At 39.5% G+C, this 27,544-nt stretch overlaps 1 protein-coding gene across 3 annotated transcripts in view; it reads right to left on the reverse strand.

Moving 5' to 3' along the window:
• Positions 1-27,544, reverse strand: part of LOC120538751 (tyrosine-protein kinase receptor UFO) — a 227,379-nt gene that overhangs the window by 99,629 nt on the left and 100,206 nt on the right. For all 3 annotated transcript variants that reach the window (XM_039768203.1, XM_039768201.1, XM_039768204.1), the window contains exons 5-6: positions 13,107-13,187; positions 11,502-11,617 (exon numbers count right to left, since the gene is read on the reverse strand). In XM_039768203.1, the coding sequence (XP_039624137.1) occupies positions 11,502-11,617; positions 13,107-13,187 (197 nt within the window). The remainder of the gene's footprint in view (positions 1-11,501; positions 11,618-13,106; positions 13,188-27,544) is intronic.

Here is a 27,544-nt window from a genome sequence, read left to right on the forward strand (position 1 = left end):
AGGAAACCCAGAGACACTCTACATGGGCACATGGAGGGCATCAAAACCCCACACTAGAGTTTTTGAGGGCAAGATAACTTTTTCGTTTTTGGAGATGTTAGAGAGGGGATTGGATTTCACACTCCCTCCTTAGGTTATTCAGTTGAGAAAATGAGAATTTCTTCAGTCACTGAGACACAGCAGGTTACGCAATTAGTTTCATGCGTATAGGGTCAACTAATAATACAGGGAAGGATTCACCGTGATACTGCCACTAACACAATTTTCTATTTGCTTTATAGTGTGTAGAACCACATGGAGGGCCAATGACATCGCTGCCACCCTAGACACCAGCTGTTCCTCTCCTTGCGTTTTGCCTCTCCATATAAATCATCTGACCCAGAAGTCCTCCTCACTTTGGACTTTGCCTGCTTGATCTTTGAAATGTATTCCAAAAATAAATGCAGCAAAATAATAAAAATAATAATTTACATTTATATAGCACTATATAGCGCTACTCAAAGCACTTGACACAGTGAGTGGGGAGCCACTTCAACCACCACTAATGTGTACCATCCACCTAGATGATGCGATGGCAGCCCTTTTTGCACCAGTACACTCACCACACCTGAGCTATTAGGTGGTGAAGGGGTAAGAGACAGTTAGCCAGTTAGAGACAGGGGATGATTGAGGGCCAGAGTGACTAGAGTATCATCACCAATTTAGGCAGGACATCGGGATACACCCTACTCTTGATGAAAGTTGCCCATGGATCTTTCACGACCACAGAGTGCCAAGATCTCAGTTTCTAAAATTCCAGATTTAATCTTTTATGTCTCTAAGGTCAGCAGTAAATGTGGCCTTAGTGCTTCTGCCTATTAGTTTTCCTTTTTATTTAAGAAGAGCATGATCTGCAGAGCTGCCATGGTAAAAACTGGAGTCATTTAACATACAAAATGTTATCAAATAATTTTGACTTATTACAACCCAATTCATACTTTTCCATGTACGTGTATCTGGATTTGAACTCACAGATATACTAATGTCATTCTGATATAACTTTAGCCTACTACAGTTGCACTTACAGTATCTCATCAGCTGCATCCCCAGAGTTTTGTGTCTGTACTGACTGTGCAACTACAGCTACTGCTAATAACAAGCACATTTATGTGAACAAGCTTGTGCAGGTTGTGTAGGAACTGCAGATCTGAAATCTTAGTATAAAAGGAAAACCGTCCCTTTCGCACATATGCCTAGGAGTGTACATGTCAGGTGAGCGGAAATATGAGTGCATTTTGTCCACTAGGGGGCATACCAAAGCCCCAGACACAACTAGGCCGACTGAAGCCCCAGGTTGATATGTGGCTTTAATTAACACAATACTTCTTTACAATATAATCCAATCCTTTCTTCTCTTGTCTTTCCTTTCTCCTCCACTCCTTCCAGGTTGATGCTGTCCTGCTCCTCTCCTGATTCCGTCTCCCTAGGCAAAGAGGAGGGCTCTCTTTGAAACCTGACCTGCACGTACTTCTGATGCCTAAACCATTCTCTCCAAGAAGGACTTCTGGGTCAGGCAGGACCACTCTGGAACATGACATTCATCCCCCACTAGCTCCACCCCAGTGACTCACAAGAAACCTAACAGGATAGTCCATACTACCACAAAGGCTTCCATACAGGGGCTCACCACAAGGGATGCTGCAAGCAAGTAAATGGAAGAAAACCTGTGCATGGGAGGTAGTCTCCCACTGTCCTAAATTGTTGGCCTCTCAACTGGGAAAGGGACTGCTGATCATGCTTCTCCATCCAGGTTATACCTCAACTTTGATGTCTTCCCATCTGGGTAATGGATTCCCATACATTGCTGATGGGATTCCAGATCCACTGCACCAGTTACTGCAGTACCCCTCCATGCCACCTTCCTGTCTGCGAAGAGGAATGGCACACCTTCCTTCATGAACCTCCATTAGGTAAGGGAACATAGTCCATCTTAGAGAGGATGCTGGTCTGTCCATCACAGCATCTTCCAGTTAAAATTCCACCTCATAACAGGATGCAACTTGCAGCAGAATACTCAGAGCCTTGTCCAGCCATAGTTTTTCATGAATCACCAGTATATCAGTAACTGATCGAATAGGTGCTCATTCATAAGTTTCATTTCATTTTAACTGAACTTATGGGGATTACTGCTGGGGTCATTTCTGCCCTGTTGGCACTTTCAGTTTAATGAGTTTTCACAAATCAAAATAATGGGAAACAGTGGCTGATGAGGGAACCGCAGTGACATGGTGTTTACAAGAAATTTTCAAACTGAAAGCACAGAGTGTGCAAAGCAGCTGTTATGCAAGTGTGACTTTTAGTCCTAGTTAAACTTTTTTTATCGTTTGCTATGTTTTTTGTGTTCTGCATTATACATTTTTGGGGGGAGAGGGGGGTGACTTTGTGGCACAGGAGATAGCTACAGCTTCCTGAATTAACACATTCTGCTGGTGTCTTTGTGGTTTTCTCCCACATCCCTGACGTTGTGCCTTTTAAATTAACTGTTTGAGTATTTGTGATTGTGACTGGCTCTCTGTCCAGGGCTGTTTTCTACATTGTACCCAGTGCTGCCAGTTTAGGCTCTGGCTTCCCAGGACCCAAAAATGAATTAAAAGGATATGAGAAGTGTTATGTACATATTCTTCTTTCGCCAAATTTGAAATTTTATGAAAGACAGAAAGAAATCATTAATTCTCTAATGAATGATACTGGGGTAAATGAAGTATTGCAATATTTTAAAAAAACAAAAATGTGAACAAATCACGAATTTGCGGAGCCCCTTAGGTGTCAAGCAAAAAAAAAATTAGAATTAGTAACTTGTTTAAATGAGTTATGTATCTCATTCGAAATGATTAGTTTTATCTTTTTTCCACGACGCTTATTTCAGTAATATGAAGTCCTTATTAATCTGATCAAACAGATTATTCATATTTTTCCACCTTGCAGTCTAGTTCTTATTACAGAGCCCCATATTTCATGGCATACAGTTCAGTGAACCATAAGTGTACTGTAAGGTGTGCATTAATAGTTGAACAGTTGTCAGTGAGCCGGAAGAACCACCCCTGTTGAAACGGTTCTTTTGAGGAGTCCTGAAACAAGTTTCAAATGCAGGATAAGTTACGTGAATGGATTTATGGAATGTTCTCCAAGAAAATAATATTCTGGAGTCAATGGTGGACGCATCAATAGAATAAAAGGTAAGTTTAAAATCTAGTCGAAAATGGCACTGAACAGTGTAGAACAGACTGAAACTATTGGCTGGTCGTCCTCTCCCGGTTCCGGTTTACTCATTCATAACACATAGCTGCTGTGTGTGCAACACTAAAATTGCTCCTTATAATGCGTCGGCCTATGTACTTTGCCAGCGTGCCACAGCCCAGTAAGCACATCATTTTGAGGGTAAAGCATAGTCACATGCAGCATGAATGCTATCTGGACCAGCAGTCTCTGCTACCTTCTGCTGTCCATCTTCATATTCTTCAGCATAACTGAGACCAAGGCAAACACTAATGGCCACAGGGTGTTGTACCACCAAGCAGATGAGAGTTTGAGAGCAAACATGGAGGACAGTGAAAGACAGAAACAGGTTGAAAAGTGGGAGATCAACAAGCCAAAAACGAGAGACAAAATTTGTAGTCAATAACTCTTAAGCTAAAGGTCTGAAGCAGAGAAAGAAAATAAAATGAGATTGAGCAAAAAGTTGTGTGGGAAAAAGGGTTAGCATAAAGAACTGCACCTTATCTGACCCTTTAACCTGTCACATCAATTACTCTCAGGTCGTGACCTCAGTTGACATGTCCCTAGAAACGACCTAACGACGGGACTCAAACATTTGAAAACAAAATGGCGGTGAAAATTGCACAAAAAAATAAAATAAAACAATGATTAAAGTATGCAGAGAAATGAAAAATAAATATCAGATTCGAATACATTACCTCAAAAAAACCCAAGATGACTACTTGATCATTAAAAATGCTTCAGAAAAATGCATAAAAAGTAGACTTTCAACTCATAACACATGGAACTTCTATTTATACTTTTTTCCCTTGAAACTCTTTGCTCTTTTTTCTTGAATCCCCCCGTGGTTTGTCGAAGTATGTGCAGTGTGCCATGGTGCTGCCTCAATCAGCCTGTCATCATCTCAGTGCCACTTGAAGAGCTGACTGTCCACTGCTGCCCAGGAATGGCCACCAAGTGATCTGTAACTCTACAACCATCACACCTTGGACTTTCAATTTTTTATGAGTCCAAACGGTTTAATTAGGCGGTCCCTTACTCCCCAGAACCCCTAGTGTTTTACACCTTGGATGCCCTCGTGGAAGTCATTCGGAAGGTAGTTTTTCTGGTCCTTGTTACGAAATTGCTTGTCACCTGTGTAACATGTTTTTTAAACTTTCATATTTAGATTTATGGTAGTGCAGTGGTATTGCTACTGCCTCACAGTAAGGAGACCAGGGTTCACCTTCCCGTTCCTCCCTGTGTGAAGTTTGCATGTTCTCCATGTCTGTTTCCTCCAGCTGTCCAGAGACATGCAAGTTTGATGAACTGGCGATGCTAAATTTGCCCCAGTGTGTGTGCCCTTCAATGGACTGGTGCCAGCTTGTCTCCTGCTCTGTGCTAGATGGGATAGGCTCCAGCACCTCCATGACCCTGCTCTGAATTATGTGGGCTAGTAAATGACATAACTATTTGTATTTAATATTCAGTATAATTTAAGTATTGGCCTGACTTCATTTTCCAGGCAAAATTCCACAATGACCAAATTACCCAGAAGAATCCCTGATATATTTTGATTAGTGAATCTTTGCAACAACTAAGATATTATAGGCATTTACATTTGCTGTCAAGTCATGGGTATAAATTCATCTCTGAATGTGTTTGAAGAGAAATGGCAATGTCTGGCAGCAATTTCAAGGTTTCACACTGTGATGCTCTTTTAATACTTGGCGCTAAACATTGTTTGCACTATTCCACTGTTTGCTGTATAAATGTATCGCCCTTGTAAAATGACTCCATACTTTCTGTCTGAGCTCCATTGTTTTTCCTCATTCTCCTGTTAGACCTTTAAATGGACACCATCTACTTCTTCACTGATTCATTTCTGGCTGTTACTGAGTGTTTTTATGTAATGAAGTGTGTTCATTTTCCAACTCATATTTGACTTGATTTTACGCCTGTCTCTCTTTTCTCTAGTTAGCACCTCTCATTTTATTTCATAGAATGTATTCCTTGCATTACCCTTCCCAGTATCCTTCCATAACATTACATCTGTTGGTCCTTTCTCCTTTTCATGGTCTTTACAGGCTCGATCTTTGCTGGATGTTTCTAAGCATTTTTGTAATCATGATATGCTTTCTCATTGTAATTGCATTACTTTAAACATAGGCAGCAATTACGTATGCCCCCCTACAGACCAGGCACATCCCAGCTCCTCATTGTTTTCCTTGGTTTTCCTCAGAGATCAGGGTGATCAAAACATTTGGCCAGTTTCTTGAAGGTCATTTCAAAAAGACAGGCTTTACTGCCCACTCTATAGCCTACAACATGGGGATGCCCGTAATGCTCATAGTTCATAATTTTCCCATGTTAAATATAAGGATAACACTAATATCAAACCCTTTTGACAACAATAAACAGATTAATACAACTCCCTACTTCAGCTTCTTATAACTTAATGGAAAAATGTCAGGCTTTCCTGTACTTCTTTAAGGACAAAGTCAATAATATCTATTGTATCAGCAGTTCTCTCCGGTTACTCCTGCTCCTCTTTCCCATGGAGGCCTCCCTAAACCTTCCAGGAATCTATTGCTTCTCATCCTCCAGATTTCTTACTATCTCTGAGCAAATTACAAAACTGACCTCCTTTTCCTACTCATGACTTTATCCTGCCTGTACAGTACATCACTCGTCTCTAATCCGGTTTCCCACCTGATTAAAACAGTACGGTTTTAGCCTTTGGCTCCATTCCACTTGCAATTAAAATTGCTGCTGCCACTCCTGTCCTTAAGAAACCTGGTCTTGAGTCAGCCATTCTTGATAAAAACAGATGCATTTCTAACCGCCCTTTGCTAACAAAAGTGTTGGAAATGTTACTTGCCACACAACTTCAAACCTTTCGATCTGAATGTATTCTTTGTAGGCCTTTCCAATCTGGTTTCCGCACACTGCAATAAGACTGTCCTCCAGAGCACTGTTAATGACTTTAGCTGCTACACTTAGTGTTCCCCTTCTCCTTGGCCTGAATGTTGCTTTAATACATTAAATCATAACTACTTTTCTTCACGTTTTTCATCAGTTGGCACTGTTAGCACAGCTCTTTGCTGGCTCACATCATAGAACAGATCAATATCATTACGTACTGTAAGTACACTTTTCTTACACAACTAGAGCAAACTTATTCTTGCAACTTCTGAACTTGATGCTACAAAGACAACAAATAAGATAAAAACAGAACAGAAAAGAATAAAAATAGAAAAACAATATTTTAAAATAATAAATAAAATAAAATGTATGAGACTGTATAAACAATGCCAGTAATAAAAAAGAGTATAAACAGCTGCGGCAGATGGCCAGACCCTTCACCCGGCCGGGATGTCTTCTTAACAGAAGGACTAAGGGGAGAGAATGTGCACAGGGCATTATCTCTCCTGGATCACTAGGTGGCAGCTCCTGTGGGCTGCTTCATGGGAGTTGATGTTTGGCTTCCACTGCACCTGTAATACTCCTGGACCACCTGGAGTGCTCCTGGGTGCAGTATAAAAGGGACCACCTCACTTCATTGAGGGAGCCAGAGTTGGGAGGGAGAAGACAAAGAGGAGGAGTTGAGGTGGAAAGAAAGAAAGAAAGAAAGAAAGAAAGAAAGAAAGAAAGAAAGAAAGAAAGCCAAAACAGGCACAGGGAGAACATGTATACAATACTCAGACAGTGATTAGGTGAAAGTCTGTGTCTAACTCCAAATAAATAATAATAATAAAAAAATCTAAATTCTAGAAACATTTTGCTTAACTTGTCATGTCAGCAGTATTTACTTATTTCTTACTAGACAAAGTAACTGCCATTGCATGGGGATAAATAAACAGAGGGGAAACTTTCTAGGAAATTGAACATGGCTAAACACAACCCACATTGAGACAAAAAGTACTCTAAGGCAAAAGCTGTGATCTAACATCGTTATTCAGATTAGCTGAGATGAAAATGATGTACATGCAGTCTTAGATTTTTTTTTTAATTAATATTGTTTTTATTAAGGGCAGCACGGTGGTGCAGTGGTAGCGCTGCTGCCTCGCAGTTAGGAGACCTGGGTTCGCTTCCCGGGTCCTTCCTGTGTGGAGTTTGCATGTTCTCCCCATATCCTCGCACAGTCCAAAGACATGCCAGTTAGGTGGATTGCCGATTCTAAATTGGGCTTGGTGTGTGGGTGTGTTTGCGTGTGTCCTGTTGTGGGTTGGCACCCTGCCCAGGATTGGTTCTTGCCTTGTGCCCTGTGTTGGCTGGGATTGGCTCCAGCAGACCCCCGTGACCCTGTATTCGGATTCAGCGGGTTAGAAAATGGATGGATAGATCCCCGTGACCCTGTGTTTGGATTCAGCGGGTTAGACGATGGATGGATTGTTTTTATTGTTTATTTTTAATTAATATTGTTCTTATCAGTATGCTGCTGCTGGAGCATGTGAATTTCCCCTTGGAGATTAATAAAGTATCTGTCTATCTATCTATCTATCTATCTATCTATCTATCTATCTATCTATCTATCTATCTATCTATCTATCTATCATATACTGTCTTTCATATCTATCTATCTATCTATCTATCTATCTATCTATCTATCTATCTATCTATCTATCTATCTATCTATCTGAGATCCAACAAGAAAGAAAGAAATTTTGCTGTGTGCTGTAAATATTGTGTTTGTTTTACTGTGCTGTGAGAAACAATTGAAAAGCATTTCCCACTGACATGAAGCCCGTGTGTGTTGCTGGACTGGTGCCTTGTGTCTGTCTGTGTTGGGTATGGGGAGCTGCTGCACCCCCTTCAGACTACACATACTAATGTCTTTCTTTCATTCATTTACATTTAGACACACATTCCACATACCACAACATGACTCTCTCTTTCACTAATTCTTCATTTTATCAATAGTTTCACACAGTATTAGGCCAGCTGCTCCATCAAAACAAACATGTAGAAGTGTCTGCTGCCTTGATGGTGGCCAAAATTGCCTTAAAATAGATATTTAATAAGGTGATGTTTTTATTTAAAATGGACAACTTTTAAAGAAGTAGTGACTAATTACTAATATGTTGTAATTTTATTTTTTATGTGCTTTGTTAACCCACAAGGGGGTTTTAATTTATATATATTTACATTTCATTAACTGTGACTGAATTTCTTTGTATTTAGTTTAACTCTTCAGATGAATGGTTTTGAAGTTCTTATATTTTCATACTGCTCAGTTTATGGAGCGTATAACAAAAACCAAATATCAGAATGCAGAACTATGACAGAGAGAGAGCCTGAGGAAAAGCAGATTCTACCAACATAAACATTTCACGAAAAAGAGAAATGAAAGTGCAAAGCAGACACAATAATTCTCCAGTGTGATCATTCAGACCAAACTCTGAGTTACTCAAGACCATCTGCCTGAGATGAAACCTTCCACTTGTACACTCACAACAAACATGCCCAATGGGCTGCTGGGATGTCAGGCCCTTGATGCATGTACTTTTCTATTGTCCTCACTGCACACTTCATGTTTCATACTTTAGTAAACTGAAACCTACAAAAGGAGAAAGAGGTGAATGGAGAGGAAGCAATGTTCTCAATTTTTATACTTCTCTTTTCCTGAATTATTTGACCAACAGTAAAACTCCCTAATGAGTGCATATTCAATGTTTCCAATTTTTCAGATTCCATCAGCATACTGTCGGATCACCAGAAAAGTCAGCTAGCAAAATCAGTTAATGTTTTAATTGCTTCCATGGGCTGATTGTTTTCCGCTGACATGGCCAGTGGTGTTTTGAATCAAACTAAGCAGAGCTGAACTGAAACATGGTAATGAAGTTATTAAAATCCATCCATCTCCCCATCCATCCCTTCATCCATCCATTTTATGAATGTTCTTTTATTAGTACACGAGTGCAAGGAACTAATTCTAATATTGCTGGGGCTTAACACATGAATCCATTCTGAATGGGATTCCATTTGTTTGTGACGCGCACTCCCATCTAAGGCAATTTAGACTCACTGGCCACCTTAAATGTTGTATTTGGAGTGAGGGAAGAAATTTGGAGAAATCCAAAACAGGCACAGGGAGAACATGTATACAATACTCAGACAGTGATTAGGTGGGAGTCTGTGTCTAACTCCAAATAAATAATAATAATAAAATGTAAATTCTAGAAACATTTTACTTAACTTGTCATGTCAGCAGTATTTACTTATTTCTTACTAGACAAAGTAACTGCCATTGCATGGGGATAAATAAACAGAGGGGAAACTGTCTAGGAAATTGAACATGGCTAAACACAACCCACATTGAGACAAAAAGTACTCTAAGGCAAAAGCTGTGATCTTGCATAGCAATAACATCGCTATTTAGATTAGCTGAGATGAAAATTATGTGCATGCAGTCTTGGATTTTTTTTAATTAATATTGTTTTTATTGTTAATTTTTAATTAATATTGTTTTTATCAGTATGCTGCTGCTGGAGTATGTGAATTTCCCCTTGGGATTAATAAAGTATCTATCTATCTATCTATCTATCTATCTATCTATCTATCTATCTATCTATCTATCTATCTATCTATCTATCTATCTATCTATCTATCTATCTAGATGAGATCCAACCTTGGTTGGTACAAAAGTTCGTGCGAGCTGATAATGTTGTCCACCCATCAGCCCCAACACCATGCTGCTTTGTGATGGAAACTGTAGTCCATGCATCAGCACTGGCTTTTGGGTTGCCCCCCATTACATCTCTACTCCCAATTCCCCAGTATAGCATATAGATTAAGTTGCCTACATAACATCATACTAAATTCTGTAGTTTGAAATAAATGATATTTAAATAGATAGATAGATAGATAGATAGATAGATAGATAGATAGATAGATAGATAGATAGATAGATAGATAGATAGATAGATAGATAGATAGATAGATAGATAGATAGATAGATAGATAGATAGATAGATAGATAGATAGATAGATAGATTTTCCCCAAGCTAGACACTTGGATTTTTACAGAAGCCAAATATTATGAAAAAGAAATACGTACAAGATTTACTAAAAAGAAAGAAAACTTCTGATTTGGCTAAAAATTAAACAATTACTAATTGAACCACACAAGATACTCACAGTGCTTTTTTTGGGCCTTCCACTTTACCTTAGGTCATGCACTGGTACAGCACGTTGCCACACCCACCACACAACAAAACAGCTCAGGATCCTGTTTGGAAACCCCCCAGGCAGACACGCGGTCCAGTTCCACCCTTTGGAAATGACCCTCTATCTGCCACAGCCAGGTGTTATGTGGGCGACCCCTTGGCCTGGTCCAGCCACTTGGGTCCCCAACAATGAGGATTTTACTAGCTGGATCACCCTCGGGTCATTGAGCCACAGGTGCAGGTAATGTGTCTCATTCGGGACTCCATGAGCAACTGCTCATTTGACACAAAGTGAAACCTGCAGTTTACCTTAGTAATTGAGAAATTGTTAAAAACATATGAGTGGTTACCCATAAATTCCCAGAATCAGTCAATGGTACTAAAGTAGGTTGAAGTTCTCGAATATGTTGCTAGGTATAGTATGCCTACTGTCTGGTTAATCAATCTGTCGAATGGTATCATGCTCTTTGATTGAAGGAATATTTCTGTCATTTATTCTACTATCGTGCACTTGACTTAGATGATTTTTTTCTCCAAGCCACCATGGCAGATGACAATATTTGCATTTTTTGACATTGACAGACTTGTTCTTCATGGACAGGTTGTTACTCAGTGACATTACATTGAACTTCTGAGGCATTTATTGGAAAGCATCAGGAAGAAATATGAAGAGAGCAGTGAGATACCCAAAACTAAATTTTGCACCATGACTGCCCATCTTAACACATCAAGTTATCAAAGAGTTTTTGACCAAACCATGAGGTTGTTGCATTGTATTCGTAAAATCTTACTCTCTGGGACTTCTTGTTCCCAAAACAATAATCAAGACTTAAGGGAATAAGATTTGCTACCACAAGAAATCCAGGAAAGTAATGCAGGAGCTCTAAACATGGTAACAAAATGCAGGAAATGTTAACATGAATGGGAGGAGCGCTGGGACAATGGTTGTGCATTTCAAGGAGAGTATTTTGAAGGTGACTAAAAGTGAATTGCTGTCAGTTTTACAATAAAAGATTTTTAAATGTTCCCAGACGTTTTCGGCCCCATCCCTCGTACATTGCAGTTTTAACTCCGGTAAGCAGTGAAATGTTTTTTTACCTGCACAGTACAAACAGTCACTTCGTAATCTCCTCCAAATCCTGGTGTCCATGAGATGTCCAGGGAATCAGTCTTTTTGGATGACAAGTGCAGGTTTTGAGGTTTATCAGGTAGAACTAAGGAGAGGAACAAACCCAACAGAGTATTAAAAAAGGGCTGGAGATCCCATAGCAAATTTATTATAAACTACATCTTTTGAAACAGATGAAAAATATGGTAAAGCAGCTCAAAGAGCCTTTTGTGTAGACATCAAACACACTTATAACATAACATTCTCAAATGCAGGGGCATTGGTCACAAGACAATAACCAGGCCATACACAGCTTGTCTGATTGCCTTTTGCAGCCATCACAGCTTGACAACTCTGGCGCATAGAGCTGATGAGCCGCTGGATGTGCTCTTGTCGGGTATTATCCCATCTGGACAGGATTCCAGCCCATCATAACTTCCACACTCACACTGGACCAGTTTGGAATGGCCAAATAACCTAACATGCATGTTATTAAGGGTGTGGAAGGAAAGCAATGCAAACATGGGAAGAACACGCAAGCTCTGCATATACAGTCCGGTCCATAAGCAATTGGAGAGTGACACAATTTTCATAATCTTTGGCTTTGTACGCCATCACGATGGATTTGATTTGATTGGAGCATATTACAGCACTCCACCTGGACCTCACTGGATAAAAGAGTGTGCAATGAGCTTTCATGGGTCTGTGAAATTATAATGCCCCATCGCACAAGTTGGATGTTTGGTCAGGGGGGTGAAACATATGGAGAATGTTTTCTAAGAGCATGCAAGCTAGATTTTCTAAAAAGGGACATTTGCTTTTTTCCATCAGTATATGTCAGGGTGTTCAGCTCCTGTACTGTGGGGTCACAGTGGATGCAGATATTCCTTCCCACCACTTTCTTCATCAGTGACCAATTTCTTTATTTTCAGATACTGTATGATTGACACTGTATTGTGTTGGCTTACTTTGCACCTCATTATTGCTTGACTGCTTATTAACAAAAAAAGAGACGGATAAGAGGTATGACTCTTAAATAACAAGTTAAGTAAAATTAAAGCAAAATAAATTAATTAGCAGCAAGTACCAGTTACTAATGAAGAAACCAGTTAAAATGAAAACTTGATGCCACAATAGACCTCTGGCATCGGAGTTGGACACCCCCTGGTATGTAATGTAGAATTTAAAAAGGGTCCAGTTTAGACATTGTTAAGATTCTTATTTCTGTCTGTTTCAGCTGTAAAGATGAGTAGAAGGAGCCATAAGCACTGTCATCCTGCAAACGCTCCCTCACTATTGAGCTCTTCAGCAGTGGTCTCTCCAACTTTTCTGATCTTATTGTAGATTTCTGCCCCTCTTGCTAAGTCAGCCTCCATTTTCCTTAGAACCTTTTGCATATAGATGACGTTCCATAATAAGGTGTGGAAAAAATAACAAGAAGCTGGCTTCTATTGCAATCCAGTAGTGGCTGTTCACATAAGAAATGGTCACCCGTATGGACATAATACCCCACGCCCTCTTCTTTTGACAGCTTATCTCTGTTACAATTTGTAAAATCATTTTCTTAATAAAAGCATGGGAATGAACATTCTTACCTCGTAAGTGTCCAGTCTTGGAGGTTGTGACACCTTTCTTATTGTGTGCTTCACAAGAAAATGTACTGGATTTATTCAGACCTGTCAGGTATAAGAATGATCAGAAGTTAAGTCCTACTATATTCTAAATGAGTTCAGTTCCCAGACATGTGGGGTACACTGAATTACTGACATACTGTGTCAGTATATATCTGCAAAGAGAAAATGGTAATCAACACAGTGATACAAATAAAAGGTTAAAGGTGCTGTGTTTACGTGGTGTAATGTGTGTAATGGCAGAAAAGAAACAAAACAGGAAACGTAAATGGGAAAGGAAAGAAGGGAAGCTATTTAAACTGGGGGGAATGTAAGAGTCTGAGGAGAGAATGCTTAAGCCAGAATAGCAGATACTGCATTATGAGGGTTCATTGGAAGGATATAAGCCAGTACCCCCAAGTTAACATCTACAGATTCCTTGCAGTTGTAAACACTTTCCTTTTCAAATTACTTTCCATATATTTCTTGCTGAAAACTTCTCAGATATGTACAGATATAAATTGTTTGATATCATCTTCTAAGAAGTGCTGTGACACCCAGGTTGGATACATCTGCCTTAATACCCACTTGAATCCAGGACATCGATAATGGACTGGAAAATGGTGACACATCACAAGCAAGGGCTGGTGGAAATGTGCAAAGTGCTCTTTTATTTTCAACAAATTAAGTGTTCAAAAATCAAAGTACAGTACTTCATCAAATAAAACAAAATCCAGGAAAATAGTGACACATTTGGAGGTTTAAATCTATGAATAAATAAATCTAAAACAGGTTAAAACAAATAGGATCACCCTTTTTAAAACCAACACGTGTTTCTGTGCTTCCTTTTAAAACTGACGTCTCCTCTGCTCACCCTTCTCGCTCTCCTCAGCAAGAGGAGTCATCCCTCTCACTGGTTCATATCCCTTACCACAATCCCTCGGTATGTGAATGGACTGTAAGCCCTGCTCCAACACCATTCCAAAATCTTTAATGGTCTTCAGTGGGAGCACATCTGGAGTGACTGGTGGCTAACCCTAACCCTATCCCTAACCCTTAAGCACTCATCATGGGTCCTCATTTCCAAGTGCCTAAGGCACTGGCTCAGCCCAGATTCTGTCTCTTCATCTTTTCTTTCATTTAAATACCGGACTCAGTTTTTCCTTTTTATCATCTCCTTCCTGTGCACTCAGGTCTTAATTTGGGATCCTGAGGTGGTTTGTTGTGTGGTGGGTGCAGCAACACGCTGTATCACTGCATGCTTCTAACCTCCTCCTCCTTTCTGTCCTGCTAAGGCTCTTTTTAAGCTTGACTGGGTTTAGGTGCCTAATAAGACACCCCAGAACGCTAATGAGGAAGTCAGATGAACTGCACAGGTCTACACGTGAATATAGGCACTGCTAAATCCCCTATCAACACTCCAGGGCCACTCGCCCATGCTAATATGTGCACCTATACCCACTTGGAGCCTGAGCTTACCGTTTTTATTTTCAAACTATGCACTGCTACGGACTGCAAACATGTTTTAACACAGTTGCTTCTTTAAGTTCTTCATCAGATGAAAATCTACACAGCTAAATTTTCCCCTTCCATATGCTTCCTTTGCCATTCGAAAAGTCACTTAACCACTATCACTGAGCTTCACACAAATTTCACTCAAACATCATTGTTTCACCGTTTAAAAAAATCACTTGCATATGCCATCACAAAATAGAAGTTAAAATATTTGCTGTGGCGGGTCAAGGACTAAACAAAACCATTCTTACCACTGGGGTCCAGGTACAAGCCCTTAATCACCACAAACCACCGCACACATCATCAGTAAGTCTCAAAACTCTTCAAATAGCCCTCATACGATCTACAGTAAATGTTGCATTATTTGGAAATTTTTGGGATTGGGTAGTTGATGGATAATAAAATATTTTACATGTCCACATTGTATTATTTGGGCTAAATGACTCATCTCTCTCTCTATATATATATATATATAAAGTCCAACATCTTTCTGTCTGCATGTCTGTCTGCTTTTTACAAGACAACAACTTAATGGGTTTAGATTGTTTTTTTTTTCTATAATTTGCCTGAACATTCCAGTTGATTTTGTGACTTCTCTCATCGCGTTAAGTATCATAGTTCGCTTGCGGTATCGATTTATTTGCCTGAATAGAGAGACATGCAGCAGGCCAAGGGGAGGGTGGTGGAGCCCTTCTCACTCATGCGCCAACCTCGGGGCATTCCTTACCTCTACTTACCTAGCGAACAGAGAACTACTTAATGGATTTAGATCGGGTTTTTTTCTATAATTTGCTTGAACATTCCGATTTTGCGACTTCTCTCATCGCGCTAAGAATCATAGATTGTTTGTAGGAGCGATATATTCGTGCTAATCTGAGACAGAGGCTGCGGGCTGAGGGGAGGGTGAAGCATGACCTCGGGAGTAGGGAGCTGGGCATGGCTATCCTCACTGTCCTGTTTCATTACTAAGTGGGTGAAGCCTAGTTATAAATAAAATAAGAGCAAATATTACCCACTTTGAAAACTATTCCTTTTTGGAAAAAATGAAACTCCCATTTGCTCTGACGATCTTATTTTAAAAGCTGCTAGTGGTTAAGAAAGGCCTTATCAGGTACAAAGAGATTAAACCAGCAAATGATCAGGAATGTGGTCACCGTTGTTTCCTTGCTCGATCCATTTTTGTTTTTAGCTGTTTATATTTTTTGTCTCTATTTCAGTGACATCATAACATTTGTGTATTTTTTTTATGAATGCTACCATTTTATGTGTGGTGGCTATGATTATGCATGTTTGGTTCTTGTCTTTGCCACATCCTGGCTCTGAACCTATTAACTGTTTTCTCTGTTTCCCAAACCCTTTCCCCGTTATTTGTTAATTGCTTTTATTTAAATGTGAAGGGAGAGAATGGAGTGAGGTTTACAATTGGGATAATATCAATATTAAGTGCTGTGGTCATCTTGTCTACCACAACTGAGTCATATGCTGTTCATTTTTATTTTTTTCCAGTTCCTCCTCTAAAAAAAATTAGACTTTCTTTAAATGGTTTTAGAAATTGAGGAATCTGGTTGCCACATTGGTTTTTGAATCAGATACTTATTAATGGTGCCACCTTACTTTTGTTGTGGGCACCAATTTTGACCATTCATTGTCAGTGACACTTTTAAAGATTGCCAGGTGTTGTTTCCCACAAGTCATGTAGAGTGTGACTACTTAAAAATTAGGCAACATGGTGTCCCATCATCAATGTTTGCGGATACAGCCTATTACCTAGCAAATCTGTTTGCGCATTTGTGAACTCTTTAGATTCTGTCTAAAATCTGGCTTTATTTCACTATTCTAGTTTCTGACATTTTCTCTGCATTTCTGTACTTATGTTTCTTCTCTCATGTCCTGGACTGTATTTACCAAATCATCTCATATCAGGTTTGAGTATGGTCAGTTTACAGTCCATCTTCTGATTCCACCTTTTCTGAAAAGAAGTGTTGAAATGATATTTTTTGCTGTCAGATTAAGAGAAGATGAGATTTCCATCCTTCCACACTGTCACATTGTAAGTGTAACTTGTGCAGTAGTCATTGACAAGATTACTACTTGCCACAGCCAGTGGTTTCAACTGTTCTCTTTAATTATGGCAAAGAGCCGTCAAGTTGTTTCTTAGAATCCTATTTGTCAGTTACAGATCCCATTTCTCTCCACATACTCATTAACTTGTGGCCTGAACATTTAAAGTTTAAAAACCTACACTTTTTAATGGAAACTATGTCTTTTTCATTTATTAAAATGGGTATTTTACGTGTTCTTCGATTTAATGTTTACCTTATTGATTATAGAAGTGCAAGAAACATCATTTAACATAATATGGATTACTTTAAAGTTTGTCACCCAATATCTGAATTCTAAACAGAACATTTATTCTAGCATTGTAACAAAAATGACAAAGGCCTGTGTGAACCAATCTGACCAGGGATCATCCAGGCTATTTAAGTGACCTGGAACATATTAATAAAGTGTAAGGACACTTAAAACACTTAAGCTATCATCCAACTACATGACTATACACTGTGTGTGTGTGAGCTGAACATACATACAGTGCATCCGGAAAGTATTCACAGCGCATCACTTTTTCCACATTTTGTTATGTTACAGCCTTATTCCAAAATGGATTAAATTCATTTTTTCCTCAGAATTCTACACACAACACCCCATAATGACAATGTGAAAAAAGTTTACTTGAGGTTTTTGTAAATTTATTAAAAATAAAAAAACTGAGAAATCACATGTACATAAGTATTCACAGCCTTTGCTCAATACTTTGTCGATGCACCTTTGGCAGTAATTCCAGCCTCAAGTCTTTTGAATATGATGTCACAAGCTTGGCACACCTATCCTTGGCCAGTTTCGCCCATTCCTCTTTGCAGCACCTCTCAAGCTCCATCAGGTTGGATGGGAAGTGTCGGTGCACAGCCATTTTAAGATCTCTCTAGAGATGTTCCATCGGATTCAAGTCTGGGCTCTGGCTGGGCCACTCAAGGACATTCACAGAGTTGTCCTGAAGCCACTCCTTTGATATCTTGGCTGTGTGCTTAGGGTCGTTGTCCTGCTGAAAGATGAACTGTCACCCAAGTCTGAGGTCAAGAGCACTCTGGAGCAGGTTTTCATCCAGGATGTCTCTGTACATTGCTGCAGTCATCTTTCCCTTTATCCTGACTAGTCTCCCAGTTCCTGCTGCTGAAAAACATCCCCACAGCGTGATGCGGCCACCACCATGCTTCACTGTAGGGATGGTATTGGCCTGGTGATGAGCGGTGCCTGGTTTCCTCCAAACGTGACGCCTGGCATTCACACCAAAGAGTTCAATCTTTGTCTCATCAGACCAGAGAATTTTGTTTCTCATGGTCTGAGAGTCCTTCAGGTATCCTCCTATCTATCGTATATATATATATGGATAAGTTCTCCCCCGGAGAAGTCGGGATTTGATTTTACCGCATAATTTCTGATATTTTATACAGTAATGTCGGTCATATAAGTCGAATGTGGAAAACTCATACTATTGGTCCAAGAGATTATGATATGCTAACGCCGAACTCAGAGAGTAACCACAGAGCACACTGCCAATTTTTCCATGTATTGTGCCTAAGTGACCATACGTTAATACCTGAACCATTCTGAAGCGACGCTTGCAATATTTTGTACTTTTTGTACCTCACTCCCTCATACACCTTTATCATAATAGCATCCCTTATCTATGATGGAGCATTCAATCAGAAGAAAATATAAAGCTGGTTTTAAATTAAAAGTTGTTGACGTGGCAAAAGAAATTGGTAACTGCGCTGCTGCAACAAAATTCAATGTGTCTGAGAAACTCGTGCGAGATTGGACGAACCAAGAAAATGCAAAAAAAAAGAAGGGTTGCATTTTTGAACAGGAGTACAAGTCGGAGTCTCATTTTATGATCGATTTTTCAGGTTTCAAGACCCGACTTATACGTGAGTACATCTCCAGGCAGAGGAGCAGCGTCGGTGACAGACTTTTGTCACTGTCTCGCTCCACTGACAGACTGAGGAGATCGTTCCTCCCCCACACCATGCGACTCTTCAATTCCACCCAGGGGGGTAAACGCTAACATTATACAAAATTACTGTCTGTTTTTGCATGTATTGTTTATCACTCTTTAATTTAATATTGTTTTTTGTATCAGTATACTGCTGCTGGATTATGTGAATTTCCCCTTGGGATTAATAAAGTTATCTATCTATCTATCTATCTATCTATCTATCTATCTATCTATCTATCTATCTATCTATCTATCTATCTATCTATCTATCTATCTATCTATCTATCTATCTATCTATCTAGGAAATGGAGAAACATCTGACAAGAATGTGTCTTTACACAACACAACAGAATCAGAAGACAAGTTTTTGAAAATCAACAGCTTTTTATCATGTAGGAAACTGTACTTACTGACACCTTAGCTTTCTTTAAAAATTTTATGAAGGAAAGACCTGACTTTATTGTTATAATGGTCTGTGTATTTGTTAAGTGCCTTTTTCTTACCATTTTGATATCAGTATACAATTCAGTATTGTCCAAATAATGCTACAGAGGATGTATAAACACAGCTTGTTCTAGCAGACAGATGGTTTGTAAGTAATCAATAGAAGTTAGGAATAGTTTGATGCAAAAGTCAAATTGTCTTGAAATCTAAAAAGAATCCACAGAGCAGTTCTGTTTTTGTTGTAATCCACAATTTCAGGTAACCTGCTGCAGCATGGCAGTAACTTTCATACCATCACAATGATGACTTCATGCATCACACAAATTTCTGGTTGTTACACAGCAAAACCCAAAATAGCAACAAAGGGTATTAAAATTATTGTGATTCTTGGGGAAAAAAACAAAAAAATAAAAACAAAATGGCACTACATATCAAATAAAAATAAAATATGACATATTTGTAGTTGTGTGAAAACTAAATTAAAAGTTAAAGATAATGGTAAAATTCTCTTCATAACCAAACAGATACATAACAGTTATATTTGTAATTGCAAATTTAGACCTGAAATGAAACAAAACCTCCACACAATCAAAATATTAACTGAGTCAAACTGTTATTGAATGAATGAAGTTTCCTACAAAGCAAAATAGGTGAGGCCTCCAAAGTCAGCCAAGAAGCGGGCCAGGATTTTCATTGAGCTGTACAGTAGTGGCTCAGTTAGTGCAGCCAGGCCCCAAAAATACAAATAGCTGGCTTCAGCTGGAGCAGGCCCAAATATGAGGAGCAAGCAAAGCAACTATAAACATCACAGAAATAAAAGAAAAGAAAGCCTCACAAGGGAGACCTCTGGCCATAAACCTCTGGCTTGATCATAAAAAGGGTGCATAAAGAATTATTATAAATAAAAGATCTATTACAAAAAAGGATAAATAAAGAATAAAAGCTGAAAAAAGTCAAGTAAGGGAAAAATGAGTAACCAAGTTCCAATATGTTAAACAGAGGTCAACAGAACCAAAAAATGTAATAAAAAAATCAGAAAATACAAAGAAACAATAATCATAAACAGGAGAACTCACTAACCATCAAGCACATACACGCATACAATAATATACCATAAGGGACTGCAGTTTATTGGGTTGGGAGCACTGCCTCAACAGAGATTGACAGGTGGCACCCACAAAACACAAGGGTTATAGCTTATACACACTGAAATAAACTTATACAAATCATAAATGTAAACTAAAATAACATAAAGAAGACATTTAGACATGAGCCAGGGTAGTGACACTGGTTTAAACTAATACAAACAGGATGGCCCAAATACAAGCACAGCCATGGGATTCAGAATTACATGTCTGTCGTCTTCTCTTCCAGCACCTAAATTTGGGTTATAGTTAAGGATGGCACCAAAGGTACTGACCTAAAGAAAGTCAAGTAAACTCCAACTTCAGAACCTTCTAGGCAACCAACCTCACCAAAGAAATTTGTAAAATGGATCTTTGCTGCAGTCCTTGGGCATTGGTTATGATCTTAAGGAGGAGAAAACCTCAGCTTGCCTCTAAAGAGCACCAAAGCAGCTATGTCCATTAGTACTTCAAAAGCAATCCATCCCTGAATAAGGGCTTTCCTACCTTGGACCCCAATACTTCCCAAACCACACATAAACATACTGACAGATATCTCTGCCATTACGTTGTATCAAAGTAACATTATATTCTTAAACCTGTGAAGCCTATGGCAGCAGCATCAGGATGTAACTTGAGAAACTACCTTGAATGGAACACCAGACCATTGTAGATTAAAAGTAATAAACTCATAACTATACTGTTTTGTGTACTTCCTGTTTTTAATATTTAGGAGGGCAGATATTAAGGGAACGTATGTGAATCAAACAGAAGGTATTGAAAAAGGGTCTGGTTAAGGGTAATGAAGGAGAGGAATGCTAAAATCCCAATGACAAAGATGTTAGAGAAAATAACATTTGAGGACAGTCAACAGAAAAACAAACAAAAAATAAGCAATGTCTGGCCAGCTATAGAACACTGCAAGAAACCCTGTCTAAGACCCAAAGTCCCAAATGATCTTTGTTAAGGATCCATAATTATTCTTTACTGACCTATGGACCCCTAGTGCCACACCATCTGGGCTGACTAGAGTGAGATTCCCTTCCCAAGCCTAAAGCACACACTGATTCAGTTAGTAATGGAAAACATGTTTTCTTTTGATTATTAGGAGAAGTGAACATGAAGCTGAAAAGTACAGGAGCCAAAAAAGGAAAACACGAGGAAAAGAGGACAAGGCCAGTTGGTCAAATGCGGTTTCAACTGGACGGTAGCCCCCCGCAGCTAAGGCATTCAAAGCAGCTACATACAGTAAATGGTTTGGCTTTGCACTTCAGTGTGCTTTAGGATTGTATCAACGGTGCTGGTCACTGGGCAAGAATATTCATCAGCATCATGTTTCTGTTTTCTTTGTTAGTGTAATTATTTGCCATCTTAATGTTGAGCGGACACCTCTTGTTGTCCTGTGGTAAATTCGGCCATTTTTTAAAGTCATCTTTAATTAAGTTAAAATTAGAAGACCATACATGCCCTTTTTGAACTCAATTTCAACACATGGTTGTGGGTAGCTGGCATCTGTCCTAGCAGCATTGACAGCATGACAGGAACTCCTTTTGGATGGAATGCCAGTCAAATAGAGGGCACACTCATTCTCAAACTTTCATTGGCCGAATCAGTTAATTTGCCAATCAGCTTCTTTTTGCCTGTATTTTGGTTGTAGGATGAGACCACAGTACCTGGACAGACCTTGCAGTGACACAGGGAGAACATGTAAACTCCACACAGCAAGTTCTTCAGGATTTGAACTCTCCTTCCCTGGTAGTTACAGTCAATAAGTTTTAAGATGAGGGTCGATGCTAACAAGGAAGCAGAATTGCTATTTTATGCACATCCTTCTTCAAAGTAAGTTTCACTCAGCTACAAAAGCACTCTGTGGATCTCTTATGCAACATACTGGAAGCAGGCCTGCAAAGCATTCTGTGGACACGCATGGAGTGCCTCAAAGCCACAATGACGTCCTTAGTGCTTCTAAAACAACAACCACAAACTGCATCGTAAAGGCGAGAAAACAAACAATAAAAAAAGAAATACAAAACAAAATGTCTGGAGAGTAGGCTGAATGTGGTTGCACTGTTGTCCCATGTTCTCCCACCTTCTAGTGTACCAGCATAAAGCAATATGTGTACATTGTCATGCATTAGCATCCACCTTTTTGGTTTGCACTAATCTGGGTGCTTGAGATGAATGGATTTATGTGGACATTGCAGGGTCTGCACATAACACTCTATTCACTGTTCTGAACTCCAAGTGCACAATTACCTTCCAGTCAAAATGACTACCCTCCACTTCCATTGTACCTGACATGTTTGTGTCCACTGTGACTTTGCAGATTTTCTCCTTGATGATCATTACTTTGTTTATGGGTCATCTTCTTCTTCTTCTTTCATCTAATACCTGTTAGGGGTTGCCACAGCAGATCATCTTCTTCCATATCTTTCTGTCCTCTGCATCTTGTTCTGTTACACCCTTCACCTGCATGTCCTCTCTCACCACATCCATAAACCTTCTTTTAGGCCTTCCTGTTTTCCTCTTCCCTGGCAGCTCTACCCTTAGCATCCTTCTCTATACTCAGCATCTCTCCTCTGCACATGTTTAAACCAACGCAATCTCGCCTCTCTGACTTTGTCTCCCAACCATCCATCTTGAGCTGACCCTCTAATGTCCTTATTACTAATCCTGTTCATCCTCGTCACAGCCAATGTAAATCTTAGCATCTTTAATTCTGCCACCTTCAGCTCTATCTCCTGCTTTCTGGTCAGTGCCACTGGGTCATACTCATACAAAAAGCACCATATTTCATCATCAATGATTTTGCAATGCAGGAATTCGTCAGCTTTATCTACAGCCATTACCAAGTTCACCCAAATGATCTTGAATTTGTTCAGTTTTTCCTCAGTGACTGTGCTGGCAACCAAGGGTTGCAGTGTTTATTGCAAGTCAAAATCTTGCATGACTTTCATGAGGAATGCAGAGTTGTGATACAATGCAGTCAGCAGTCTATGAATAATTTTCATGCTCAACTTGTTGCACCTCACAGATGATCTCTTCACTCCACATAAATACTGGATAACCTTTTGTTAGCCGTGGTGGTGTGACAGGCTGAGGCAGTGCAGACTGATCTTGATTACTAAAAGCCTGAATTGATGACAATTAAAAATAAAGTGCATGATAAATGGAGGGGTCACCGCAAGACAACAAGGTGACAGGAGGACACAGCTTGTTTACTTGATAAACGTCAAACCGTTAATCAGCCTTTGTCAGCAAATACTAAATAAAGAAAAGGCTAACATAACAAAAGAACATTTAGAGAAAAACATGGACTGAGAAATCTGACTATTGATTTAGCACACTGATGTATACTGCAGGGGTGGCACGTTGGTGCAGTGGGTAGCGCTGCTGCCTCGCAGTTAGGAGACCCGGGTTCACTTCCCGGGTCCTCCCGGTGTGGAGTTTGCATGTCTCCCCATGTCTGTGTGGGTTTCCTCTGGGTGCTCTGGTTTACTCCCACAGTCCAAAGACATGCAGGTTAGGTGGATTGGCGATTCTAAATTGTGCTCTGTGTGTGTGTGCTCACCCTGCGGTGGGCTGGCACCCTGCCCAGGGTTTGTTTCTTGCCTTGCGCCCTGTATTGGCTGGTATTGGCTCCAGCAGACCCCCGTGACCCTGTAATTAGGATATAGTGGGTTGGATAACCTGCAGTCAAAAACAATTAACATAACAAAGGTATATCTTAGCACAATGGAATGAATTTAGCGGGCGACAAAAAGCATCGAATGTGGAGAATTGGTTCAGCAGAAAGAGGGTGAGAGACAAGGAGCAACTAGGATAACAATGGACAGCTAACAGCAGAGTCTTATGGATGAATTCAGCTTAGAGTCATCAGTAGTGATAAGTGAAGCAATTTGTGTGAAACTGAATTTACAGCGAAACTCATGTTTCACTTTGCCAAGCAATTTTCAAAGTGAATTACATTTCTCGTCTAAGGGAAATTAATAAAATTCACACATAAGAAACATAATAAATTTGACGAACAAGAGGAGACCATTCAGTCCATCAAGTCCATTTATTTAGCTTATAGCTAAGCTGTCCCATGCCCTGCGGTGGGCTGGCACCCTGCCCGGGATTTGTTTCTGCCTTGTGCCCTGTGTTGGCTGGGATTGGCCCCAGCAGACCCCCGTGACCCTGTGTTAGGATATAGCGGGTTGGAAAACGACTGACTGACTGACTGACTGACTGACTAAGCTGTCCGAATATCTCACCCAGAGTCTTCTTAAATGTTGTCAAGGTTTCTGCTTCAACTTCATGTCTCGGTAGTTTGTTTGAAAATCCCACAACTCTTTACGTATTCCTGGCTTCATTTTTAACGGCACTTCCCCTTAATTTCCACTGATGTCCTCAAGTACGTGATTCACCCTTTACCCGAAAGCCAAAAGGAGAATGTGAAGAAAAGCATTTTAGTTCCTGTCTGGAAGCATTTACACGTATTAATTCTGCATGCATCTGCCTGTATTTAGTGTTTAAATAATGATCTCCAGTAAAAAGTGGTCATTTCTTACTCTGCCAATGACATTCCACCTCACAAAACAACCTCTGAACATGTTTGATCAACAAGAGAGAGGAGTGATAGAGACAGCGGAGTTGACGTCAGATAATCTGAATCGATGTCGATATCTGTAATATTGATGAATACAGCTTAGAACTTAATGTAATTAGTAGTGATGAGTGAAACGATTTGCGTGAAAATGATTTTGCAGCTAAACTCAATGTTTCCGTTTGCAATAAAATTCATGAAATAAACTGCATTGCACTTCTGACGTTTAACTCTTGTCTGAAAGCATTTACATGTTTTAATTATATGTTGCATCTTTTATTATTCTCTTGGTGGTCTTGGGTGAAATCCGAGGAACATGTTTACTTCTGTGGACTGCCATCGCTGTAAATGCCCTCCACTTGTATATGACTTGCCCAACAGAGGACATTTTTGAAATAGCTTTTTCCAAATTAATGTATATCTGCTATTTTTTCCTCAGTTCTAATGACATTTTCTTAGTTTAAGGCATGGAGTTACACTCGTAGGAAGTTACTGACATCAGCAAATGTTTATGTTTGCTAACCGCAACCCACCATTTCATTTCAGACCTTCAGTTTCATTGGTTAACCCGGTCATCGACTCACCCGATCCTGCTTTATCTTCCTGTAAGTCATAGAACTAAGGGTTCACCTATTCCTGCACCTTCAAAATGTCCTCATACTTTAGGTATTACTTTGCTGTACTGATATTTTCTTTCAAAACTCTCAAATTTGTTGTTAAATTTTTATTAATATATTTAAAAGATAAATTCTGATTAAATACATAAAAATCTAAAATTATGCTATTGATTGAAAAACTACCAAGTATGACCGCATAAATAGCTTATTTTCATTAATAAGGATGTTTGTTTTGTTCTTCGTGATGGTGGCACACAGACGTGCTCAGCTGAGATGTAGCAACAGGACAGGCCGAGACCCCAAACTTGTCTGTTTACATAGGAACTCTATGCAACAACAAATCAGTGGGAACAAGCCCCCCAAAAAACATAGCATTGACACACTGCAGCGACAGAATTGGCTCCAATCTCTGCTGTAAGAGTGTCTGTGATGAATACTACTTTTTTAGTAACCTTAATGTAGTCGGAGCTGTTTCCAAAACTCTTGAAGAACATTTACATGTCTGGAAGCATAAAGTTTAAAAAAATAAAACAAGAACAGGAGGAACGAACGGTGGTCAGTAGCAGAGAATCTGTAATGTTGATTCAATTCAGTATTGTCATGTAAACCTGGGCATACTTATTTACGGAATTGGAAGGAGCGTCTCACACACTGAATGAATGAACAGATGGAGCATTTTACAGAGGCAAAGGAGAGCAGCTGATAACACATCTGGAGCAAAAAAGAAACTAAATCTGTAAAAAAAAAAGAAAAACTGCAGCTGGAATAAAAGTCGGCATCTGACTGAGAGAGGAAACCTATGACCCGAAGTTGATCATCCAGCGAATGTCTCACAACAAACTTGCTAAACTCTGAAGCAACGATGAGCTCAGCGCTAAACGTAAAACTGATTTGTTAAAAGCACGTCTATATGTTGTGTGTCCTTCAGCATGTGCAGCTTAGGTTTTAGACCTGCAAACAGCAATTTTAAAAGTTACAGCAGTACCTTTGTGAGGTATTTTTATGCACTTCGTTTATTTTTTTTTATATTTTGTTGTGCAATTTGTATTTATGTGTACCTTATATTTATCTTGCATTTTATATACAGTGGTGTGAAAAACTATTTGCCCCTTCCTGATTTCTTATTCTTTTGCATGTTTGTCACACAAAATGTTTTTGATCATCAAACACATTTAACCATTAGTCAAATATAACACAAGTAAACACAAAATGCAGTTTTTAAATGATGGTTTTTATTATTTAGGGAGAAAAAAAAATCCAAACCTACATGGCCCTGTGTGAAAAAGTAATTGCCCCTTGTTAAAAAATAACCTAACTGTGGTGTATCACACCTGAGTTCAATTTCCGTAGCCACCCCCAGGCCTGATTACTGCCACACCTTTTCAATCAAGAAATCACTTAAATAGGAGCTGCCTGACACAGAGAAGTAGACCAAAAGCACCTCAAAAGCTAGACATCATGCCAAGATCCAAAGAAATTCAGGAACAAATGAGAACAGAAGTAATTGAGATCTATCAGTCTGGTAAAGGTTATAAAGCCATTTCTAAAGCTTTGGGACTCCAGCGAACCACAGTGAGAGCCATTATCCACAAATGGCAAAAACATGGAACAGTGGTGAACCTTCCCAGGAGTGGCTGGCCGACCAAAATTACCCCAAGGCGCAGAGACGACTCATCCGAGAGGTCACAAAGACCCCAGGACAACGTCTAAAGAACTGCAGGCCTCACTTGCCTCAATTAAGGTCAGTGTTCACGACTCCACCATAAGAAAGAGACTGGCAAAACGGCCTGCATGGCAGATTTCAAGATGCAAACCACTGTTAAGCAAAAAGAACATTAGGGCTCGTCTCAATTTTGCTAAGAAACATCTCAATGATTGCCAAGACTTTTGGGAAAATACCTTGTGGACTGATGAGACAAAAGTTGAACTTTTGGAAGGCAAATGTCCCGTTACATCTGGCGTAAAAGGAACACAGCATTTCAGAAAAAGAACATCATACCAACAGTAAAATATGGTGGTGGTAGTGTGATGGTCTGGGGTTGTTTTGCTGCTTCAGGACCTGGAAGGCTTGCTGTGATAGA

The sequence above is a fragment of the Polypterus senegalus genome, chromosome 11 (assembly GCF_016835505.1).
Source record: "Polypterus senegalus isolate Bchr_013 chromosome 11, ASM1683550v1, whole genome shotgun sequence".
Classification (NCBI taxonomy): domain Eukaryota; kingdom Metazoa; phylum Chordata; class Cladistia; order Polypteriformes; family Polypteridae; genus Polypterus; species Polypterus senegalus.